Raw genomic sequence first — 18,878 nt, forward strand, 5'->3', positions numbered from 1 at the left:
ATCATGGCACTCTAGTGAAGGCGGTAAAGTGAGACGCTGTCTCTACAAAAAAAAAAAAAAAAAAAGTGTATTCTTGGCTCAGAGCCTGTGGCTCAAGCAGCTAAGGTGCCAGCCACATACACCTGAGCTGGCAGATTCAAATCCAGCCTGGGCCTGCCAAACAACAATGACGGTTGCAACCAAAAAAATAGCCAGGCATTGTGGCGGGCGCCTATGGTCCCAGCTACTTTGGCGGCGGAGGCAGGAGAATCGTTTGAGCCCAGGAGTTGGGAGGTTGCTGTGATGCCATGGCACTGTACCCAGGGCGACGGCTTAAGGCTCTGTCTCCCAAAAAACAAAAATGTGTATTCTGGCTCGGCGCCTGTGGCTCAAGCCGCTAAGGTGCCAGCCACATACACCTGAGCTGGTTGGTGGGTTCGAATCCAGCCTGGGCCTGCCAAACAACAATGGCTGCAACCAAAAAAAAAAAAAAAAAAATAGCCAGGCGTTGTGGTGGGTGCCTGTAATCCCAGCTACTTGGGAGGCAGAGGCAGGAGAATCGCTTGAGCCCAGGAATTGGAGGTTGCTGTGAGCTGTGATGTCACAGCACTCTACCCAGGGTGACAGCTTGAGGCTCTGTCTCAAAAAGAAAAAAAAAGTGTATTCTTTGTGATTCTGACATTTTTGCATTCTTTACAGTAGCTACTTGTGGTGTTTTCTCTGACTGTTCGGAAACTATATGCTGTATTTCAAAATGACAGTTAAATGATTTTTGGTTTATGTTCTACAGGCCTCCAAGGCTCACTAAACACTATTTGTCAGGCGCAAATCCACAACTGTTAAAACTGTATTATAGTATTAATCAACCTGGTGACAATTTAGAAAGTGGCACAACTACTGTGGGCAAGAGGGCTAAACATCTGTTTAGTTCGGCTGAAATTTAACTTTAAAGTGAAAAGGTCCTGAGGAAGGAAAAAAAGAAACAGAACAATCTTTACTCTGTGGGCTTTAAATATACCCAAGATAAGAGCGGTGCCTGTGGCTCAAAGGAGTAGGGCGCAGGCCCCATATACCAGAGGTGAGGGGTTCAAACCCAGCCCTGGCCAAAAACGGCAAAAAAAAAAAAAAAAAAAAAAAAAAGATATACCCAAGATAGTAATTCTCTTGGGAACTGAAAGTTTGTGAAATTCAACAGTTACACCCTTTCAAGTTAAAAAAAAAAAAAAGTTTTTAAATGTTTTCTGACACCATGCTGATCTGAATGAGCCCCCTCCTCCTTTAATTCGTGATGAGCCATTGACATTCACTCACCCTCTTCCTCTCCTGCCTTTCCAATCTCACACCCTCTGCAGGTTCCTTTTTCTTTGCCTTTAAAATATATTTCCTTCATCTTGGAAGATTTTTCATGAAAGAGGATGTCCTCCCTTTTAGATAGTCTCACTTTTTTTTTTTTTTTTTGCAGTTTTTGGCTGGGGCTAAGTTTGACTCTGCCACCTCCTGCATATGGGGCTGGCGCCCTACTCCACTGAGCCACAGGCACTGCCTGATAGTCTCACTTTCCTGTCACTATCAACCTTCTCAAATAGACTAACAGTCTCAAATAGTTGAAATCTTGGTTCTATCTCTATTTTACCAAAAATCATGTTTTTTTTTTGGAGACAGAGTCTCATTGTGTTGCCCTCGGTAGAGTGCCGTTCTGTCACAGCTCACAGCAACCTCCAACTCCTGTGCTTAAGCAATTCTCCTGCCTCAGCCTCCCAAGTAGCTGGACTACAGGCTCCCGCCACAACGCCTAACTATATTTTTTGGTTGCAGTTGTCATTGTTTAGCAGGCCCGGGCTGGGCTTGAACCCGCCACCTTTGGTGTATGTGGCTGGCAACCTACTCACTGAGCTATGTGCACCAAGCCAATCATGCTCTTTTCTTAGTAGTTAACTCTGTTATTCTATTTATCCTAGTGATTACTAGCACTTCCTTTTAAATTTCTCTTTCTTTGACTCCCACAACTAAAATTTCCTTTTCCATGGCTTCCACAACTACACTCTTGTAAATCTTTTAACTCTCAACCACTCCTTCAGTTCCCTGCAATTCCCTGAATAGCCTCTTTCCAAACCCTTAATTGTGAGCATTCCCCAGGGCTTAGTCCTTGGAATCATACTCTGCTATTTACACATTCTTTAAGAGAACTCAAACCATTTTCATAGCTCCAACTATAGCTTTTCAAGCGGATGACTCTAAAATTTAGTTTCAGTTCAAGACTTAGTTCCAAATTTATATCCTCTTACTGGAAATTGTTTAAAATGTGTGGCTGTTGTTTCGAATTTAGCACATGCTAAGAATTATGTTTTTGGAGGTAGCCTAACAGTAAACTTTGGCTTCTCCTCATTCATCTAGTTAAATTCTAGCCTAAAAGTTAAACTTTGACTTTTCTTCACCTGGTCAAATTCTACTTTCTTTCAGCTCAATCACATTGTCAAGAAAACATTTCTGACTCCGATTAGCCAAATGCTCACATACCTCTCTTTCACAGCACTATTCATAGCTATAATTTTCCATTTATTTTGTGATTCTCTTATGGCTACCACCTCCTGTAGATAAGTTCCCCATGAGCAGGAATCATGTCTTTTAGGAGTGGTAGGATAAGGGATGGTATGATAATCACCAAGTTCCCAGCACCTACAATTAAGTTTCTGGCATATAGTAAATAACATTTATCCAAACTGGCAAGCAAATGAACAAAAGTACTCTACAAATTTTCCTAGGTGGGCGGCGCCTGTGGCTCAGTGAGTAGGGCACCGGCCCCATATACCAAGGGTGGCGGATTCAAACCCAGCCCCGGCCAAACTGCAACAACAACAAAAAAATAGCCCAGCGTTGTGGCGGGCGCCTGTAGTCCCAGCTACTTGGGAGGCTGAGGCAAGAGAATCGCCTAAGCCCAAGAGCTGGAGGTTGCTGTGAGCTGTGACACCATGGCACTCTACCGAGGGTGACAAAGTAAGACTCTTGTCTCTAAAACAAAAAAAGTCCTAGGTAATGAGCTCCCATCAATACCATTTCCATCTCCTTTGCTACTTGCCCACTGTACCCCAAGTCTTTACTCAGAGATTCCATTACAATAGCAACTTCTCAATTAGCCTCTTCTAGTTTTTCTCACCACAATCCATGGTACTACATGAATAATTTCCTAAAAAGTATTTTGTTATCACATTCTGCTACTCAAAAATCTTTAGAGACCATCTACTTCCCTCAAAGCCAAATTTAATATTGACATTTCAACAAAGGGCCCTATTTACCAAGAACAAGACAACTTCTTATGGAAGCCCTTCCCATTGGCCATAACTTTGAAAAATACAGACTCTTCGTAGACTTCCCTATATTCTAAGTGCCTTGCAGTTTACCAACAATAATAACATGGAAATATTACTATTAATTGCATCACTAATGCCTAATATAATATTAACCAAGTTTTGGTAGTAATATATGTTTACACTTGGGTTGCTTCCACCTTTTGACTATCGCGAATTATTCTGCTATAAAACATGGGTGTATATGTCTAATAGGATTATTATTATTATTATTTTTGAGACAGACTCACAATGTCACCCTCAGTAGAGTACCAGAGTGTAACAGCTCACAGCAACCTCACTCTTGGGCTTAAGTGATTCTCTTGCCTTAGTCTCCCAGTAGCTGGCACTACCGGTGCCCACCACAATGCCCGGCTATTTTCTTGTTATTGTTGACATTGTTGTTTAGCAGGCCCTGGCCGGGTTCAAACGCACTAGACCCAGTACTTGTGGTCGGCTCCCTAACCACTAAGCAACAGGTGCAGAGCCTGTATCTTAAAATTATATTATAGACTGTTTCATAGGACAAAGAAATCTTCCTTAGCAATATAAGATCAAAAGGCCTTACATACTATTTTCAGCTTAATATTATAGACTGTTTCATAGGACAAATAAATGTTCCTTAACAATGTAAGAGCAAAAGGCCTTAAATACTATTTTCCCTCTGAAAAGTCACTTACATTTGAGAAAATTTCAGAGGTTTTTGTATTTTATCTGATTTTTATACAGGGTAAAAAGATAAAATCAACCCTTTCTGTTTTTCAGCTGATAAAACAGCTATGTTCTGGGCAGCGCCTGTGGCTCAGTGTGTAGGGCCCCGGCCAAAAAAGCAACAAAAAAATAGCCTGGCGTTGTGGCAGGCACCTGTACTCCCAGCTACTCTGGGAGGCTGAGGCAAGAGAATCACCTAAGCCCAGGAGCTGGAGGTTGCTCTGAGCTATGACACCAGGGCACCCTGCAAGGGCAATAAAGTGAGACTTTGCCTCTAAAAAAAAAAAAAAAACCAGCTATGTTCTTTAGTCATTCTATTCTAGAGGGAGAATCTGTTTCAATTAACAAAGTTTTCAGAATATAAGAATCATTTTACCCCCTCTTGTATGTGAGAATGGAGTTTTCCTTTGGTAGGTAGCATATTTCTTTTTTTGAGACAGAGCCTCAAGCTGTCAGCCTGGGTAGAGTGCCATGGCATCACAACTCACAGCAACATCCAACTCCTGGGCTCAAGCAATTCTCCTGCCTCCGCCTCCCAAGTAGCTGGGACTATAGGCACCCGCCACAACACCCAGCTATTTTTTGGTTGCAGCTGTCATTGTTGCTTGGCGGGCCCAAGCTGGATTTGAACCCGCCAGCTCAGGAGTATGTGGCTGGCGCCTTAGCCACTTGAGCCACAGGCGCCAAGCCGGTAGCATATTTCAAATTTAGGCCAAAAGCACATTCAGCAGAACGAAATTCATTTACCCACGGTATTTACCCTTTGCACTACATCATCTCAGAGTGTGCATATTTAAATATCTGATGAACAGTATACAAATGTTCTTGATCTTACTCCATGTTTTCTTGAAGGAGCTTTGGAAGGATTACATAAAAGGTATGGAACATTACAGTTCATTTCTTATTTCTCTTGTAACAGTGAACATAAAGCATTAGCTTGAACAAATTCACCTGCAACAACAAAGGGGCAAGAAAAAGTAAAGACCATTCATAGATTAGAAAACTGAAGGTTTAGGAAATTAACTTATCCGAGTTCACAGTAAGTGGTAAGGGAACTAGGATTTGAATCCAGCACTATAAAACTGTAGCTCCAAAGCCCATTCCATTTTTCCATTTACCACACTGCTCTCCTTACAACCTGCTCCATTTGATGATAGGACCTTCTCTTTTCAGATTTTTTTTTTTTTTTTTGAGACAGAGCCTCAAGCTGTCGCCTTGGGTAGAGTGCGATGGCTTCACAGCTCACAGCAACCTCCAACTCTTGGGCTCGAGTGATTCTCCTGCCTTCGCCTCCAAAGTAGGTGAGACTACAGGCGCCCGCCACAACGCCCAGCTATTTTTTGGTTGCAGCCGTCATTGTTGTTGGCAGGCCCAGGCTGGATTCGAACCTGCCAGCTCAGGTGTATGTGGCTGGCGCCTTAGCCGCTTGAGCCACAGGCGCCGAGCTTCTTTTCAGATTTTTATTTCATACAGACTAGATGTGTGCTCAGTAAATGGTTGCTATGGTTTGGATGTGTCTCCTAAAGTTGATGTGTTGGAAACTTAATCCTAAATGCACAAGTGTTTAGAGGTGGGGTCTTAAAGAGATAATTAGGACATAAAAGCCCTGCCCTCAAAAACTGAAAAATCTTCTTATCTCAAGGAGTAAGATCCTGATAAAAGGATGAGTTTCACTCCTTTTTTGTACACAGGCTCACTCCCCACACTCTCTTGCCCTCCTCCCTTCAGCATAAACAAGATGATGCAGCAATAAGGCCCTCACCGGATGCAGCCCTCAATCTTTCACTGCCCAGTCTCCAGATCTGTGAACATAATGAATTTTTCTACATAAATTATCCAGTCTGGGCTCGGTGCCCATAGCTCAGTGGGAAGGACACCAGCCACATACATGGGGCTGGTGGGTTCCAACCCGGCCTGGGCCGCTAAACAACAATGACAGCTACAACAACAAAAAAATAGCCAGACATTGTGGCAGGCGCCGATAGTCCCGGGTACTTGGGAGGCTGAGGCAAGAGAATCGCTTAAGCCCAGGAGTTTGAGGTTGCTATGAGCTACAATGCCATAGCACTCTACCGAGGGTGACATAATGAGACTCTGCCTCAAAAAAAAAAAAAAAAGTTAACTGGGTATGGTGGCATACATCTATAGACCCAGCTATTCAGGAGGCTCAGGCAGGAGGATTACTGGAGCTCAGAAATTTGATGTTTCAATGAGCTATGATGATACCACTATACTCCAGCCCAGGTGACAGAGCAAGATCCTTTATCAGGACCTGGAGTGGTGGCTCACACCTATAATCCTAGCACCATGGGAGGTGGCCGAGGTGGGTAGATTGCCTGAGCTCAGGAGTTCGAGACCAGCCTGAGCAAGAGCAAGACCCCATCTCTATAAAAAATAGAAAAACTACCCGGGTGTTGTAGTGGACACCTGTAGTCCCAGCTACTTGGGATGCTGAGTCAAGAGGCTCTCTTCAGCCCAGGAGTTTGAGGTTGCTGTGAACTACGAGGCCATGGCATTCTAGCCTGGGACAACAGAGTGAGACTGTCTCAAAAAAAGATCCTGGGGTGGTGCCTGTGGCTCAGTGAGTAGGGCGCTGGCCCCACATACGGAGGGTGGAGGGTTCGAACCCGGCTCTGGCCAAACTGCAACAAAAACAGCCAGGCATTGTGGCAGGCACCTGAAGTCCCAGCTACTTGGGAGGTTGAAGCAAGAGAATTGCCTAAGCCCAAGAGCTGGAAGTTGCTATGAGCTGTGACACCACAGTACTCAACTGAGGGCGACAAAATAAGTATCTCTTAAAAAAATAAAATAAATAAATAGTAAAAATACACTGTAACTGCTGCTAAAGGGAGTGTATATTCAGAGCAACTTTAACCTGTGTTCCAAGCTATAGTCCTCAAACTTGGCTCAAGTAAACTCTCTACTTATATTAATTTTGCCTCAGCTTCTTCCTTTTAGGTCAACAGAAACATCACTATGTATCCATAAATATGTACAATTATCTGTCGATTTAAAAAATAAAAAAAAGAAAGAGAAAAAATAAAAAACAAAAGAAAAAAATAAAACTCTCCCATATTATATCCACCTCTGCTCCTGAAGTTACTGCCCACTTTGAGTCGTTTATCATATTACAAAGCTCATCTGGCCAATGCAAGAACTTTGGAGATACTGATAAGTGACTTAAATTACAAATGAAACCTTCCTAGGTACTAGAGTGTTCTTTAACAAATTCTTTAATTTTTTAACTTGCATTTCAAATGATTTAGAACTTTTATCCGCACCGTCGTGTTTAATTTTACTCATCATTTCACTTCATTATTTATCTTGTGTATGATTTTAAATTTTATTTTATTTATTTATTTTTGAGGAGACAGAGTCTCACTTTTTCGCCCTCAGTACAGTGCTGTGGCGTGGCGTCACACAGTTCACAGCAACCTCCAACTCCTGGACTTAGGTGATTCTCTTGCTTCAGCCTCCCAAGTAGCTGGGACTACAGGCGCTCGCCACAATGCCCGGCTATTTCTTTGTTGTTGCAGTTTGGCTGGGGCTGGGTTTGATTGCAGTTTGGCCGGGGCCGGGTTTGAACCCACCACCCTCGGTATATGGGGCCGGCACCCTACCCACTGAGCCACAGGCGCTGCCCTTTATTTATTTATTAATTTTTTTGTGGTTTTTGGCTGGGGCTCGGTTTGAACCTGCCACCTCTGGCATATGGGACAGGTGCCCTACCCCTTTGAGCAACAGGCACCGCCCAATTTTAAATTTTAAATATATATCACTCTTATTATTTTTTTAAAAGAACATGAAAACATTTTAAGGGTTTATTCTGGCCAAGCGCAGTGACTCATGCCTGTAATCCTAGCACTCTGGGAGTCAGAACCAAGGTGAGTGGATTGCTTAAGCTCAGGAATTCGAAACCAGCCTGAGCAAAAGCGAAGGACACCCTTTACCCCCCCTGGGGGGCCCCCCATCTTTACTAGAAATAGAAAAACAGAAAAACTGGGCGGCACCTGTGGCTAGGGTGCCATCCCCATATACCAAGGGTGGCGAGTTCAAACCCCACCCCAGCCAAACTGCAACGACAACAACAACAAAAAAAATAGCCAGGCGTTGTAGTGGGCGCTTACAGTCCCAGCTATTCAGGAGGCTGAGCAAGAGAATACCTAAGCCTAAGAGTTGGAAGTTGCTGTGAGCTGTGATGCTACAGCACTCTACTGAGGGTAATAAAGTAAGACTCTGTCTCTAAAAGGAAAAACAACAAAACAGAAAAACTGAGGCAAGAGGATCACTTGAGCCAAAGAGTTGGAGGTTGCTGTGAGCTATGATGCCAGAGCACTCTACCCAGGGCTACAGAGTGCCTCTGTTTAAAAAAAAAAAAAAAAGAGTTTGTTCTATTTTATAAGTGTATAGATCCAGGAATTGGAGCCAACACTCATTTTCACTATGATTCTCACTATAAAGAATTATAGGTTATGGCTTGGCGCCTGTGGCTCAAGCAGCTAAGGCGCCAGCCACATACACCTGAGCTGGCGGGTTCAAATCTAGCCCCGGCCCGCCAAACAACAATGACGGCTGCAGCCAGAAAATAGCCAGGTGTTGTGGCGGGCACCTGTAATCCCAGCTACTTGGGAGGCAGAGGCAGGAGAATCGCTTGAGCCCAGGAGTTGGAGGTTATTGTGAGCTGTGATGCCACAGCACTCTACCCAGGGCGACAGCTTGAGGCTCTGTCTCAAAAAAAAAAAAAAAAAAAAAAAAGAATTATAGGTTATTTGATTGAATCTTTAAACAAATAGGTAATGTAAACACTACACACTGAGTCTAACAAGATTTTCTAACTTCAGTAAAATTATTAAAAGCTGAGTGAATATGGATGCCTGGTTCCCTAAATTCATTGTTTTTAGATTCCAGTCCACACTTCATGTTCCTCCACACTCTATTTTAATGCAGATACAAAGGCTAGTTCTGGCAGCGAGGGCCATCTCTTGAGATTGTTTCTTAGGTTTCAAATTTATCTAACTCAACCAAATAAAGATGAGTCATTTACTGACTTCCAGTTTTATCAGAGCATTGTTCTCCAGCTGAAGGAACTAAACCACCCCTTATAACTCACAAATTAGGTATGCTGAAGATGAGATCCAACCATTTACAAGATTAGGTGGCATTTTAAAGTAGCTAAATTAAGAATTTCATTATATGAACCACCAATTTAAGAATCTTCCCAACCATTTCCTCTACCATATGCCTACAGCATTTATCTTTCTCATAGCAACTTACACTTTAAAACTTATAGTTTTTAGTAAAAGATGACCTTTTTCTTCTAGATCAGTGCTGTCCAATACAAGTATAATGAGAACCACACACTTCTACTGGACTTCTGTAATTTTATGTTTTCTAGTATTCACATTTTTTAAACTGTAAAATTGATTTTAATAATGTATTTTATTTGACTCAATATATTCAAATTATCATTTAAACATGTTATTTATCATCTGATGCCCTAGCGCTGGTACCCAAGCACAGGGCACAGAGAAAAAAACTGATTAAATGCTACCTATTGTTATCTGTATCCTCTAACACTGAGCAGCGTCTTGTATATAGTAGGAGTTAAAAAATATTTGCTGAAGGAAGAAAAAATAATTTGCATGACAGCCTATTTTAATTGCTTCTTCTCTTCTCAAAATATATAAGTATCTCACATAAATAGGAGAATCATCTGGGATTTTTGCCGAATAAATTTGTTTTGAACACATTAGGAGAAATGTAGCTAGCATTTTATCTTTTAGACTGTTCAAGTATTTTACTTCCTGCTATGGAAGAATGAATTATTAAGCAACTATATACTGTAAAACACTCTCATCAAGAGACTTCTTAAGTATTTGCCGTAAATGCCAATGCTACTCTACAGGTAATCCTCAATTATCTCAAATGTATCAATATTTTTACCTTAGATTGGGATAAAACCACATCTCATTTCTGGACTTTACTTGGAGAATCAGTCACGGTTGCATATAAGACCCTTCATAATCTGGACTCTGAAAAAATTCTCCAATTGTATACTTCAGGCAACACAGCCGGTCTCCTCTTTCACCTGTGTTTATAAAACTCTTGCACATGTTTTGAATTCACACAGGTCACAAAATCAGGAAGCACCAGAGGTGGAAGAATTTTTAAGAGATAATCTAATTTTTTGAGACCTAATCTGTTGCCCGGAATGGAGTCCTGTGTTGACAGCCCAGCTCACAGCAATCCCAAACTCCTGGATTCAGGCAATCCTCTTGATGTGGCCCCCCAAGTAGTTGGGACTATAGGTGCCTATCACAACACCCAGCTAATTTTTTCTATTTTTAGTAGAGACAAGTCTTGCTTTTCCTCAGGCTGGGGATAATCTAGTCTTAGTGTTTTCCAAAACATGTGCTCTTGGGGGGTATAACACAAGATGATTTCAGATGTTACACGCTAGCATTGTATATCTTATTGGTCATATATTTAGTTGCATTTTTTTTTTTTTTTTTTTGAGACAGAGCCTCAAGCTGTTGCCCTGGGTAGAATGCCATGGCATCACAGCTCACAGCAACCTCCAACTCCTGGGCTCAAGCAAGTCTCCTGCCTCCGCCTCCCAAGTAGCTGGGACTACAGGCACCCACCACCACACCCGGCTATTTTTTTGTTGCAGCCAGCATTGTTGTTTGGCGGGCTGGGCTGGATTTGAACCTGCCAGGTCAGGTGTAGGCGCCTTAGCCACTTGAGCCACAGGCACTGAGCCAGCATTCTTTTTTTTTTTTTGAGACTGAGTCTCACTTTGTCATCCTTGGTAGAATGCCATGGCATCACGGCTCACAGTTCTTGGGCTCCAATGATTCTCTTGTCTCAGTCTCCCAAGTTACTGGAACTACAAGCACCTACCACAATGCCTGGCTATTTTTAGAGATGGGATCTTGCTCTTTCTCAGGCTGGTCCTGAGCTCAAGCAATCTGCCCATCTCGGCTTCCTAGAGTGCTAGGATTCTATGTGGGAGCCACTGAACCTGGCCTCATTTAGTTGCATTTTAATATGCATTAGAAAAGTACAACTAGGGGCAGTGCCTGTGGCTCAAAGGAGTAGGGCCTCGGCCCCATATGCCAGAGGTAGTGGGTTCAAACCCAGCCTCGGCCAAAAACTGCAAAAAAAGAAAAGAAAAGTACAACTAGCACATCAAACTCATGAATTCATGTATATCATTACTTAGTACAGGGATAAATCAGTATTTTTGCTACCTAAAAAAAATAAGGTGATCTTATTTATTTTATTTATTTATTTCTTTTTTTGAGACAGAGTCTTACTTTTTTGCCCTGGGTAGAGAGCTATGGTGTCATAGCCCCCAACAAGCTCAAGCTCTTGGGCTCAAGTGATCCTCTTGCCTCAGTTTGTTGTTTTTTTGAGACAAAGTCTCAAAGCTGTTGCTCTGGATAGAGGGCTGTGGTATCATAGCTCACAGCAACCTCCAACTCTTGGGCTCAAGCAATCCTCTTGCCTCAGTTTTTCTATTTTTAGTAGAGACGGGTCTCTATTTTGCTCAGGCTGGTTTTGAACTTGTGAGCTCAAGCAATTAACCTGCCTTGGCCTCCCAGAGTGCTAGGATTACAGGCGTGAGCCACTGAGCCTGGCCTTGCCTCAGTTTTTCATTTTTAGTAGACAGGGTCTCATTCTTGCTCAGGCTGGTCTCGAACTCATGAGCTCAAGTGATCCACCTGCCTTGGGCTCCCAGAGTGCTAGGATTACAGGTGTGAGCCACCATGCCTGCTGACAGTATTTTTTAAGCTAAGAATGGTATCCACATCTAAATCCTAATATATATATATATATATATTTTTTTTTTTTTTTTTTGGTGCCCAAACAGGGCTAAATCCTAATTTTTTATTTCACTGCTCTAAAATAATTCAGTGTAAGACATCAAGCAATTAACATCATCTTTTATAATGGCTTCTTGATCACAACAATCTCATTTATCAAACCAACTATAAGCAACCGTGATATCTTAAAGTAGAAGTGTCCGTCCACAATAATAAGTACATAATAGAAGATCAATGATGATTTGATTATGTGGTTAGATTGCTTCCAACCACTGAGAGATAGCTTAGGAGGAAATTCCATATTAGCTCAAACAAAAATCATAACATAGTATATCCTGGCTCAGTGCTTGTAGCTCAAGCAGCTAAGGCACCAGCCACATACACCAGAGCTGGTGGGTTCGAATGCAGCCCAGGCCTGCCAAACAACAATGACAACTGCAACCAAAAAATACCTGGGCATTATGGCGGGCACCTGCAGTCCCAGCTACTTGGGAGGCTAAGGCAAGAGAATCACTTAAGCCCAGGAGTTGGAGGTTGCTGTAAGCTGTGATGCCACAGCACTCTACCCAGGGCGACAGCTTGCAGCTCTGTCTCAAAAAAAAAAAAAAGAAAATAATAATATAATATATCCTAAAGTGAAACAATGTTTGGATTAATTGCTGTTTGTATTATTATAACTGGTGCCCTCCATGAATGAATATGGAATCAGGAGATGGTACACAATAATCCCAGAAACCATATAGATACATATAAAGAATATATACTCTATACAGGAAATGACTCATATAGGTTAGAGCTCTCGAAATTGTACTATTACCAAACTTCTCATTTCTCATTTAACACATAAAGACTGAGACTCAGATGATAAAATGACATGCCCACTGCCAGCTGGGTAATGACAGTGTCAGCTCTAGTCTCAGTTTGCTTTTTGTGTTGCTCCATGGATTAAATACAAACAGCATAAAAATATAACTAAACGCTTCCATTGTACTAGTACATATCCTGCTTAAGGTAAATTGAAATTTGAAACTCTTTAAAAAAATGGAAACTGTTCACAATGGACTCAGACTAGTAATTAAATTAGCTGTGTCTGATAATGCCAGCCCGTCTGCCTGAAAAAAATCTACAATACTTCAATTCATAGGAGATGTTACTACTCGATTGTTCTTGAGAATGAAAAAAGGAGGATTCTAATTCTAGATGATCCTTCCCATTTTGTGTCCATTTATAAACCTGTGGTATTCTCAACAGTCACATACTAATTTCCCCAGGTGGAAACACTCATGGTGGATTGCAAAGAATATGGTCTTTGAAGTTCAAGAGGACTAGCTCTATATCTTAGGATATAATGTTATACAAGTTATTTTAGCTCTCTGAGACTTTCTCAGCTAATATAGTAACACTATCTACCTCACAGGATTATCGAGAGTATTAAATGAGATAGAAAAAGTGTGGTCCACTATCTCAGATATAATTAAGTGAACGGTTAGTAACAGTTATAAAAATGTACACCTATGAGTTTTAAAGTGAGTTTATGGTTTAAAACACTGAAATATTAATTCCTATTCAAAACCCCAAATAGTCTATCTTAACAAATATTTATAAACCATTCACTCTGTGCATAGCTTAGATAGTGCCGCACAAATTTATAATCTGAAACTGATATATCAAGAGAAGGCACCAAGAAATTTTGAAGAAATATTTCATGATTCATTTAAATACTAAAAAATAACACTCAGGTCCTTGTTTTGGGTTTTTGAAGTATTTATCACAGACATATAATGAAGTATTTGAGTAAAATGATATGGTATTTGGGATTTGCTTTAAAATATGCCACTCTCCCAACTTCTGTGCCCCCAAAATAAAAGGATAGTTGAAGCTGAGTAAAGAAACCCAGGAACTCATTACACCACTCTCTCTACTTCTATGTAAGAAAAACGATGAATATCACAAACTTTTAAGAAACCAGGCCAGGCACAGTGGCGCATAGCTGTAATCCCAGCTCTTTGGGAGGGCAAGGTGAGAGGACTGCTTGGGTCCAGAAGTTTGAGACCAAGTTGGGCAATATATAGCAAGACCATGTCTCTACAAAAAAATATAAAATCCTTCTGTAGTTCATAAACATGACGATTGAGTTTTCATGCGCATGCATGAGACATGCCTCCCACAAATCTTGTTCTGACGTCAGCACAGTATCCATCTGACATTAAAAAAAAAAGGGCGGCGCCTGTGGCTCAGTGAGTAGGGCGCTGGCTCCATATGCAGAGGGTGGCGGGTTCAAACCCAGCCCCGGCCAAACTGCAACAAAAAAATAGCCGGGCGTTGTGGCGGGCGCCTGTGGTCCCAGCTGCTTGGGAGGATGAGGCAGGAGAATCGCGTAAGCCCAAGAGTTAGAGGTTGCTGTGAGCCGTGTGATGCCACAGCACTCTACCCAGGGGCGGTACAGTGAGACTCTGTCTCTACAAAAAAAAAAAAAAAATATATATATATATATGTATATCTATATAAAAAAATAAATTGGCTGGGTGGTCTCAGCACCCATAGCACAGTGGTTACAGCACCGGCCACATGCACTGAGGCTGATAGATTCGAGCCTGGCCCCAACCTGCTAAACAACAATGATAACTGTAATAAATATAGCCAGGAGTTGTGGTGGGCACCTGTAGTCCCAGCTACTTGGGAGGCTGAGGCAAGAGAATTCCTTAAGCCCAAGAGTTTGAGGTTGCGGTGAGCAGTGACATTACAGCACTCTACTGAGGGCGACATGCGGAGTCTGTCTAATAAAAAAGAAAAGAAATTGGTTGGGAGTAGTGATGTGCACCTATAGCCCGAGCTACTTGGGTGGCTGAATCAGGAGGATCACTTGAGCCAAGGAGTTTTAGGTTGCTGTGAGCTATGATGAAGCCACTGCAATCTAGCCCAGGTGACAAGACCTTGTTCAATATATTTCTCTTCAAATGTGCCTAGCAAGCTTGCTTACCTCTTTGAGTTACACTTTTTTAAACACGTAAGTTAAGATTTAATTAATTCTGAAACTAAGTATAATAAAATTTCCTTTTGCTGCCTTTAAGGAAAAAACTCACAAGTTTAAAACTAATTCCACTGGTATACTATTGTGCTGAAAATACATAAATAAATAACAACTCCTCCTCCTGAAGAATATATACAGGTTTTCAGACTTTTCTTTCAGTATTTCTATATATATAATTGGAAGAGAATAAATTAAATTGAAAATTTGAAGCCCCCCAATAAAAGAAAAAATCCCTGTCTTTCCAATTTACATGACATTTTTGGTCCTCTGGCACATAAAACCACCTCCTGTAAGTGAAGTTTTCCAAATGTGCCTAATTCACATTAAAAGAGAGGCATGTACTCTTTGAATGGGCCACTTTTAGACATTTTCCCTAATAAAATCCTTCTTCTGCACAAACCACTAACAATGTGTATGATCACCAACATTAGGATCATAGTTTAAGGAAAAACATTATTATGTATCTTCCAAGACCAAATAGAAAATTCCAAAAAGTTTGATAATTAAGAATCTTAGATGTGTGGTCGAGCATGGCGGCTCACGCCTGTAGTCCCAGCACTGTGGGAGGCCGAGGCGGGTGGATTGTCTGAGCTCAAAGGTTCGATACCAGTATGAGCATCAGTGAGCCAGACTAAGACCCCATCTCTACTAACAACATCAAAAACAGCCAGACGTTGTGGTGGGCGTCTGTAATCCCAGCTACTGGGAAGGCAATGGGAAAGAGTACCGCCAGAGGAAGAAGAAAATGAACAAAAAGAAAGAGTACTTCAAACGAAGAAGAATGAACAAGCAAGCTGAAATTAAAAATTAAAAAAAAAAAAAAAGAATCTTAGATGTGGCGAGGTGTGGTAGTTCATGCCTATAATCCTAGTAACGCTGTGAGGCTTAAGCCAGAGGATCACTTAAGCTCAGGACTTCCAGACCAGACTGAGCAAGAGCAAGAACAAGACCCCCCACACCCCGGAAATGGCGCCTGTGGCTCAAGTGGTTAAGGCGCCAGCCACATACACCTGAGCTGGCGGGTTCGAATCCAGCCCAGGCCCGCCAAACAACGATGGCTGCAACCAAAAAATAGCCGTGTGTTGTGGCGGGCGCCTGTAGTCCCAGCTACTTGAGAAGCTGAGGCAAGAGAATCACTTGAGCCCAGGAGTAGGTTGCTGTGAGCTATGATGGCCACAGCACTCTACCCAGGGCGAAAGCTTGAGGCTATGTCTCCAAAAAAAAAAAACAGAACAAGACCTCCCCCCCTCTACTAAAGATAGGAAACAAATCAGCTAATCAGCTAGGCATAGTGGTAAGCACCCGTAGTCCCAGCTACTTGGGAGGGTGAGGCAAGAGCATCGGCTGAGAGGAGGAGTATAAAGTTGAGCTATGATGATGCCAAGGTACTCTACCCAGAGCAACAAAGTGAGACTGTCTCAAAAAAAAAAAAAAAAAAAAAAAAAAAATGCTAGATGTATTTATTTAGTAGACAGACGAAAAACAAGGGATAACCACAGATTATCTTTCTAGTCTTCAAGGTATAGATGAAAAGTAATGTAGTCCTCACATTTCTAGTGGCTCTGGAAACATCCTTTCTTTTTCCTGATTATGTATGACTTTTCCTCTTCTAAATTACTTTTGTATAGAACAGTAGAGCAAATGCCACAGTGGCATTAAAGGGAGAAGACTGCCAAGAGTAGCAGATTTCTACAAACCAGAGGTCTTCTATGGTCTTGAACGTGTTAAGACAATTCTAACAATACGATTTCTCAAAAGAAACAGCAGCAGCTTCATTCTACTTGTCAACCTTTGAGGCTAATTCTCTATACCTACATCTTTTAAAAAAGCATTACTATCGTGTTTGCTTCCAAACTTTGAGAATTGTCAAATATGCACTTATCTGGCTCAGTGCCTGTAGTTCAGCAACTAGGGCGCCAGCCACATAGACCAGAGCTGGTAGGGTCTACTAAAAAACAACTACAACCAAAAAATAGCCAGGGGTTGTGGCAGGCGCCTGTAGTCCAGCTACTTGGGAGGCTGAGGCAAGAGAATCACTTAAGCCCAGGAGTTTGAAGTTGTTGTGAGCTGTGACGCCACAGGACTCTACCAAAGGCAACAGAGTGAGATTCTGTCTCAAAAAAAAAAAAAAAAAAAGGCACTTATTTGTGCAGCATTAAATCTAGAGAAGAAATTATCACTATCACTTAACTGAATCACACAGAGCAACATCAAATCAAGATTTCATTAAGAAATACTGTGAATAATGCATTATGGAATTAAGAGCTTTTTTGTTGTTTTTTTTAGAAACAGATTCTCACTTTATGACCCCAATAAGTGCAGTGGCATCACAGCTCACAGCAACCTCCAGCTCTTGGGCTTAGGCCTCTCTTGCCTCAGCCTCCAGAGTACCTGGGACTACCAAGCTATTTTTGTTGCAGTTTGGCCGGGGCCGGGTTTGAACCTGCCACCCTCGGTGTATGGGGCTGGCGCCCTACTCCCTGAGCCACAGGCACCACCCGAATTAAGAGGTTTGTTTTTAAAGGTACTGTTAATATCATATTTAGACCCCAGAAAGACAAAAACCCACAATAATCACAAACCAGCTTCAAATGCTGCCCTAAGTTTTCAAGCTCTGGGACTCCAAGTTAATTGGAGTTAATACCTTAAACATGAGTTTCACTACAAACTAACCAAAGGAAATGAAGGAGAAAAGAAGCATGTATTAGTTTTAGCACCAGTTAAACAATAGGGATTTGCAAATTACAAAAGAATGGGTTAAAAGGCAGTTAATTCTGCAGCTGACCACAAGACACATCGGAATAGAACCCAAGTTACCTAACCAAACAGCAGATCATTCTTCAATAGCTTAAGTACGTCCGACCATTTTTTACGTTTAAATGATTTGCTACAAATTCTCTGAGTCGAAACTGATGGCAAAATCCTAAACTGTTCTCAGCGAGGAGCCAGTCTGCATAGAGCATCACACAAAAGACAGGAGCAAACCAAAACACGCTCTGGGCCTTGGCGGATAGCGGCCAGGAGCCAAGGTATCGTCCCAGATCCCGGTTAACAGGGAGAGTAAATAAGGGCCTGGAAGGAAAGGTAGGGGTTGGGGGTTCTCGTCCCTGGATGCACCAGAGAGTGAGGTTCTGGGAGAGAAGGAGCGAGGGCACCACAGAAGCCCAAGAAGCAAAGCAGCAGCAGACCAGCGTCAGCAGCTTCCAAGGCCGGCGACACCCTCGCGCCCGCACTAGGCCTGCCCTCCCGATTCCGTTCCCACCTCCTCACCTCCCTCACGTCTTGCAGGCACTCGAGCACCGCTAGGTTGTTGCTCCAGGTATGCTTGGGACACACACGGGTCACGTCCTCCCTGCAGGACTCTTCCTCCGCCAGCTTCCAGCCCCCGCCAGCCCCTCCGGGCCCCGCTCCTCCCCGCCGGGCCGAAGGCCCACCCGCCGGGAAAGGCGGCTGCGGCGGCTGAGGCGGCTGCTGTTGTTGCTGCTGCTGCTGAAGCTGCGATGACTGAGGCAGCTGGAGCAGCTGCTGACCCGCCGGGCCGCCGCCTGCAGCCGGCCCTACAAAAGACGGAAAGTTGGGCCCTGGGCCCTGGCCGTGGCCGCCCTGGCCTGGGAGTTTCTGGGCCCCGGCCGCGGCGAGCAGCAGTAGCTGCAGCGCCGCCGACAAGCGGAACATCCTCCGTACACGTCCACACGCCGCCATCTTGGGTCCGCGGCGAGCTCGTCGCACCCGCCGGCGCCGCGTATTTAAATGAGGGGCGGGGTCGAGGGGCGGGGCCCGGCGGGGGCCCAGCCAAGCCCCTCCCCGACCCGCGCCGACCCGCTAGCCGAGCGCCGGTCAAGGAAGGAGGCGGAACTCGCAAGGGCCCACACCCTGGACCTGGGGGCGGGAGAGCGGCACTCCTCACCCGGGGAATTGCTGGGTTCCTCCAAAAGCTCGGGCAGGGCGGCTTTGTCTAATTCTCTTGGTTGTCGTCACAGAAGA

The 18,878-nt window shown here is 43.1% G+C and overlaps 1 protein-coding gene and 1 non-coding gene across 2 annotated transcripts in view; one reads left to right on the forward strand and one right to left on the reverse strand.

The window, feature by feature from the left end:
* GLG1 (golgi glycoprotein 1) overlaps positions 1 to 18,640 on the reverse strand; it is a 132,696-nt gene extending 114,056 nt beyond the window's left edge. The window contains exon 1 of the mRNA XM_053607673.1: positions 18,165 to 18,640. Coding sequence (XP_053463648.1) covers positions 18,165 to 18,596 — 432 coding nt within the window. The 5' untranslated portion in view covers positions 18,597 to 18,640. The remainder of the gene's footprint in view (positions 1 to 18,164) is intronic.
* LOC128580357 (small nucleolar RNA U13) lies at positions 13,966 to 14,069 on the forward strand. The gene has a single exon (XR_008378652.1). It is a non-coding gene; the product is annotated as a small nucleolar RNA U13 (small nucleolar RNA).
* Positions 18,641 to 18,878: the final 238 nt, after the last annotated feature.

This window comes from Nycticebus coucang, chromosome 2, assembly GCF_027406575.1.
Source record: "Nycticebus coucang isolate mNycCou1 chromosome 2, mNycCou1.pri, whole genome shotgun sequence".
NCBI lineage: Eukaryota > Metazoa > Chordata > Mammalia > Primates > Lorisidae > Nycticebus > Nycticebus coucang.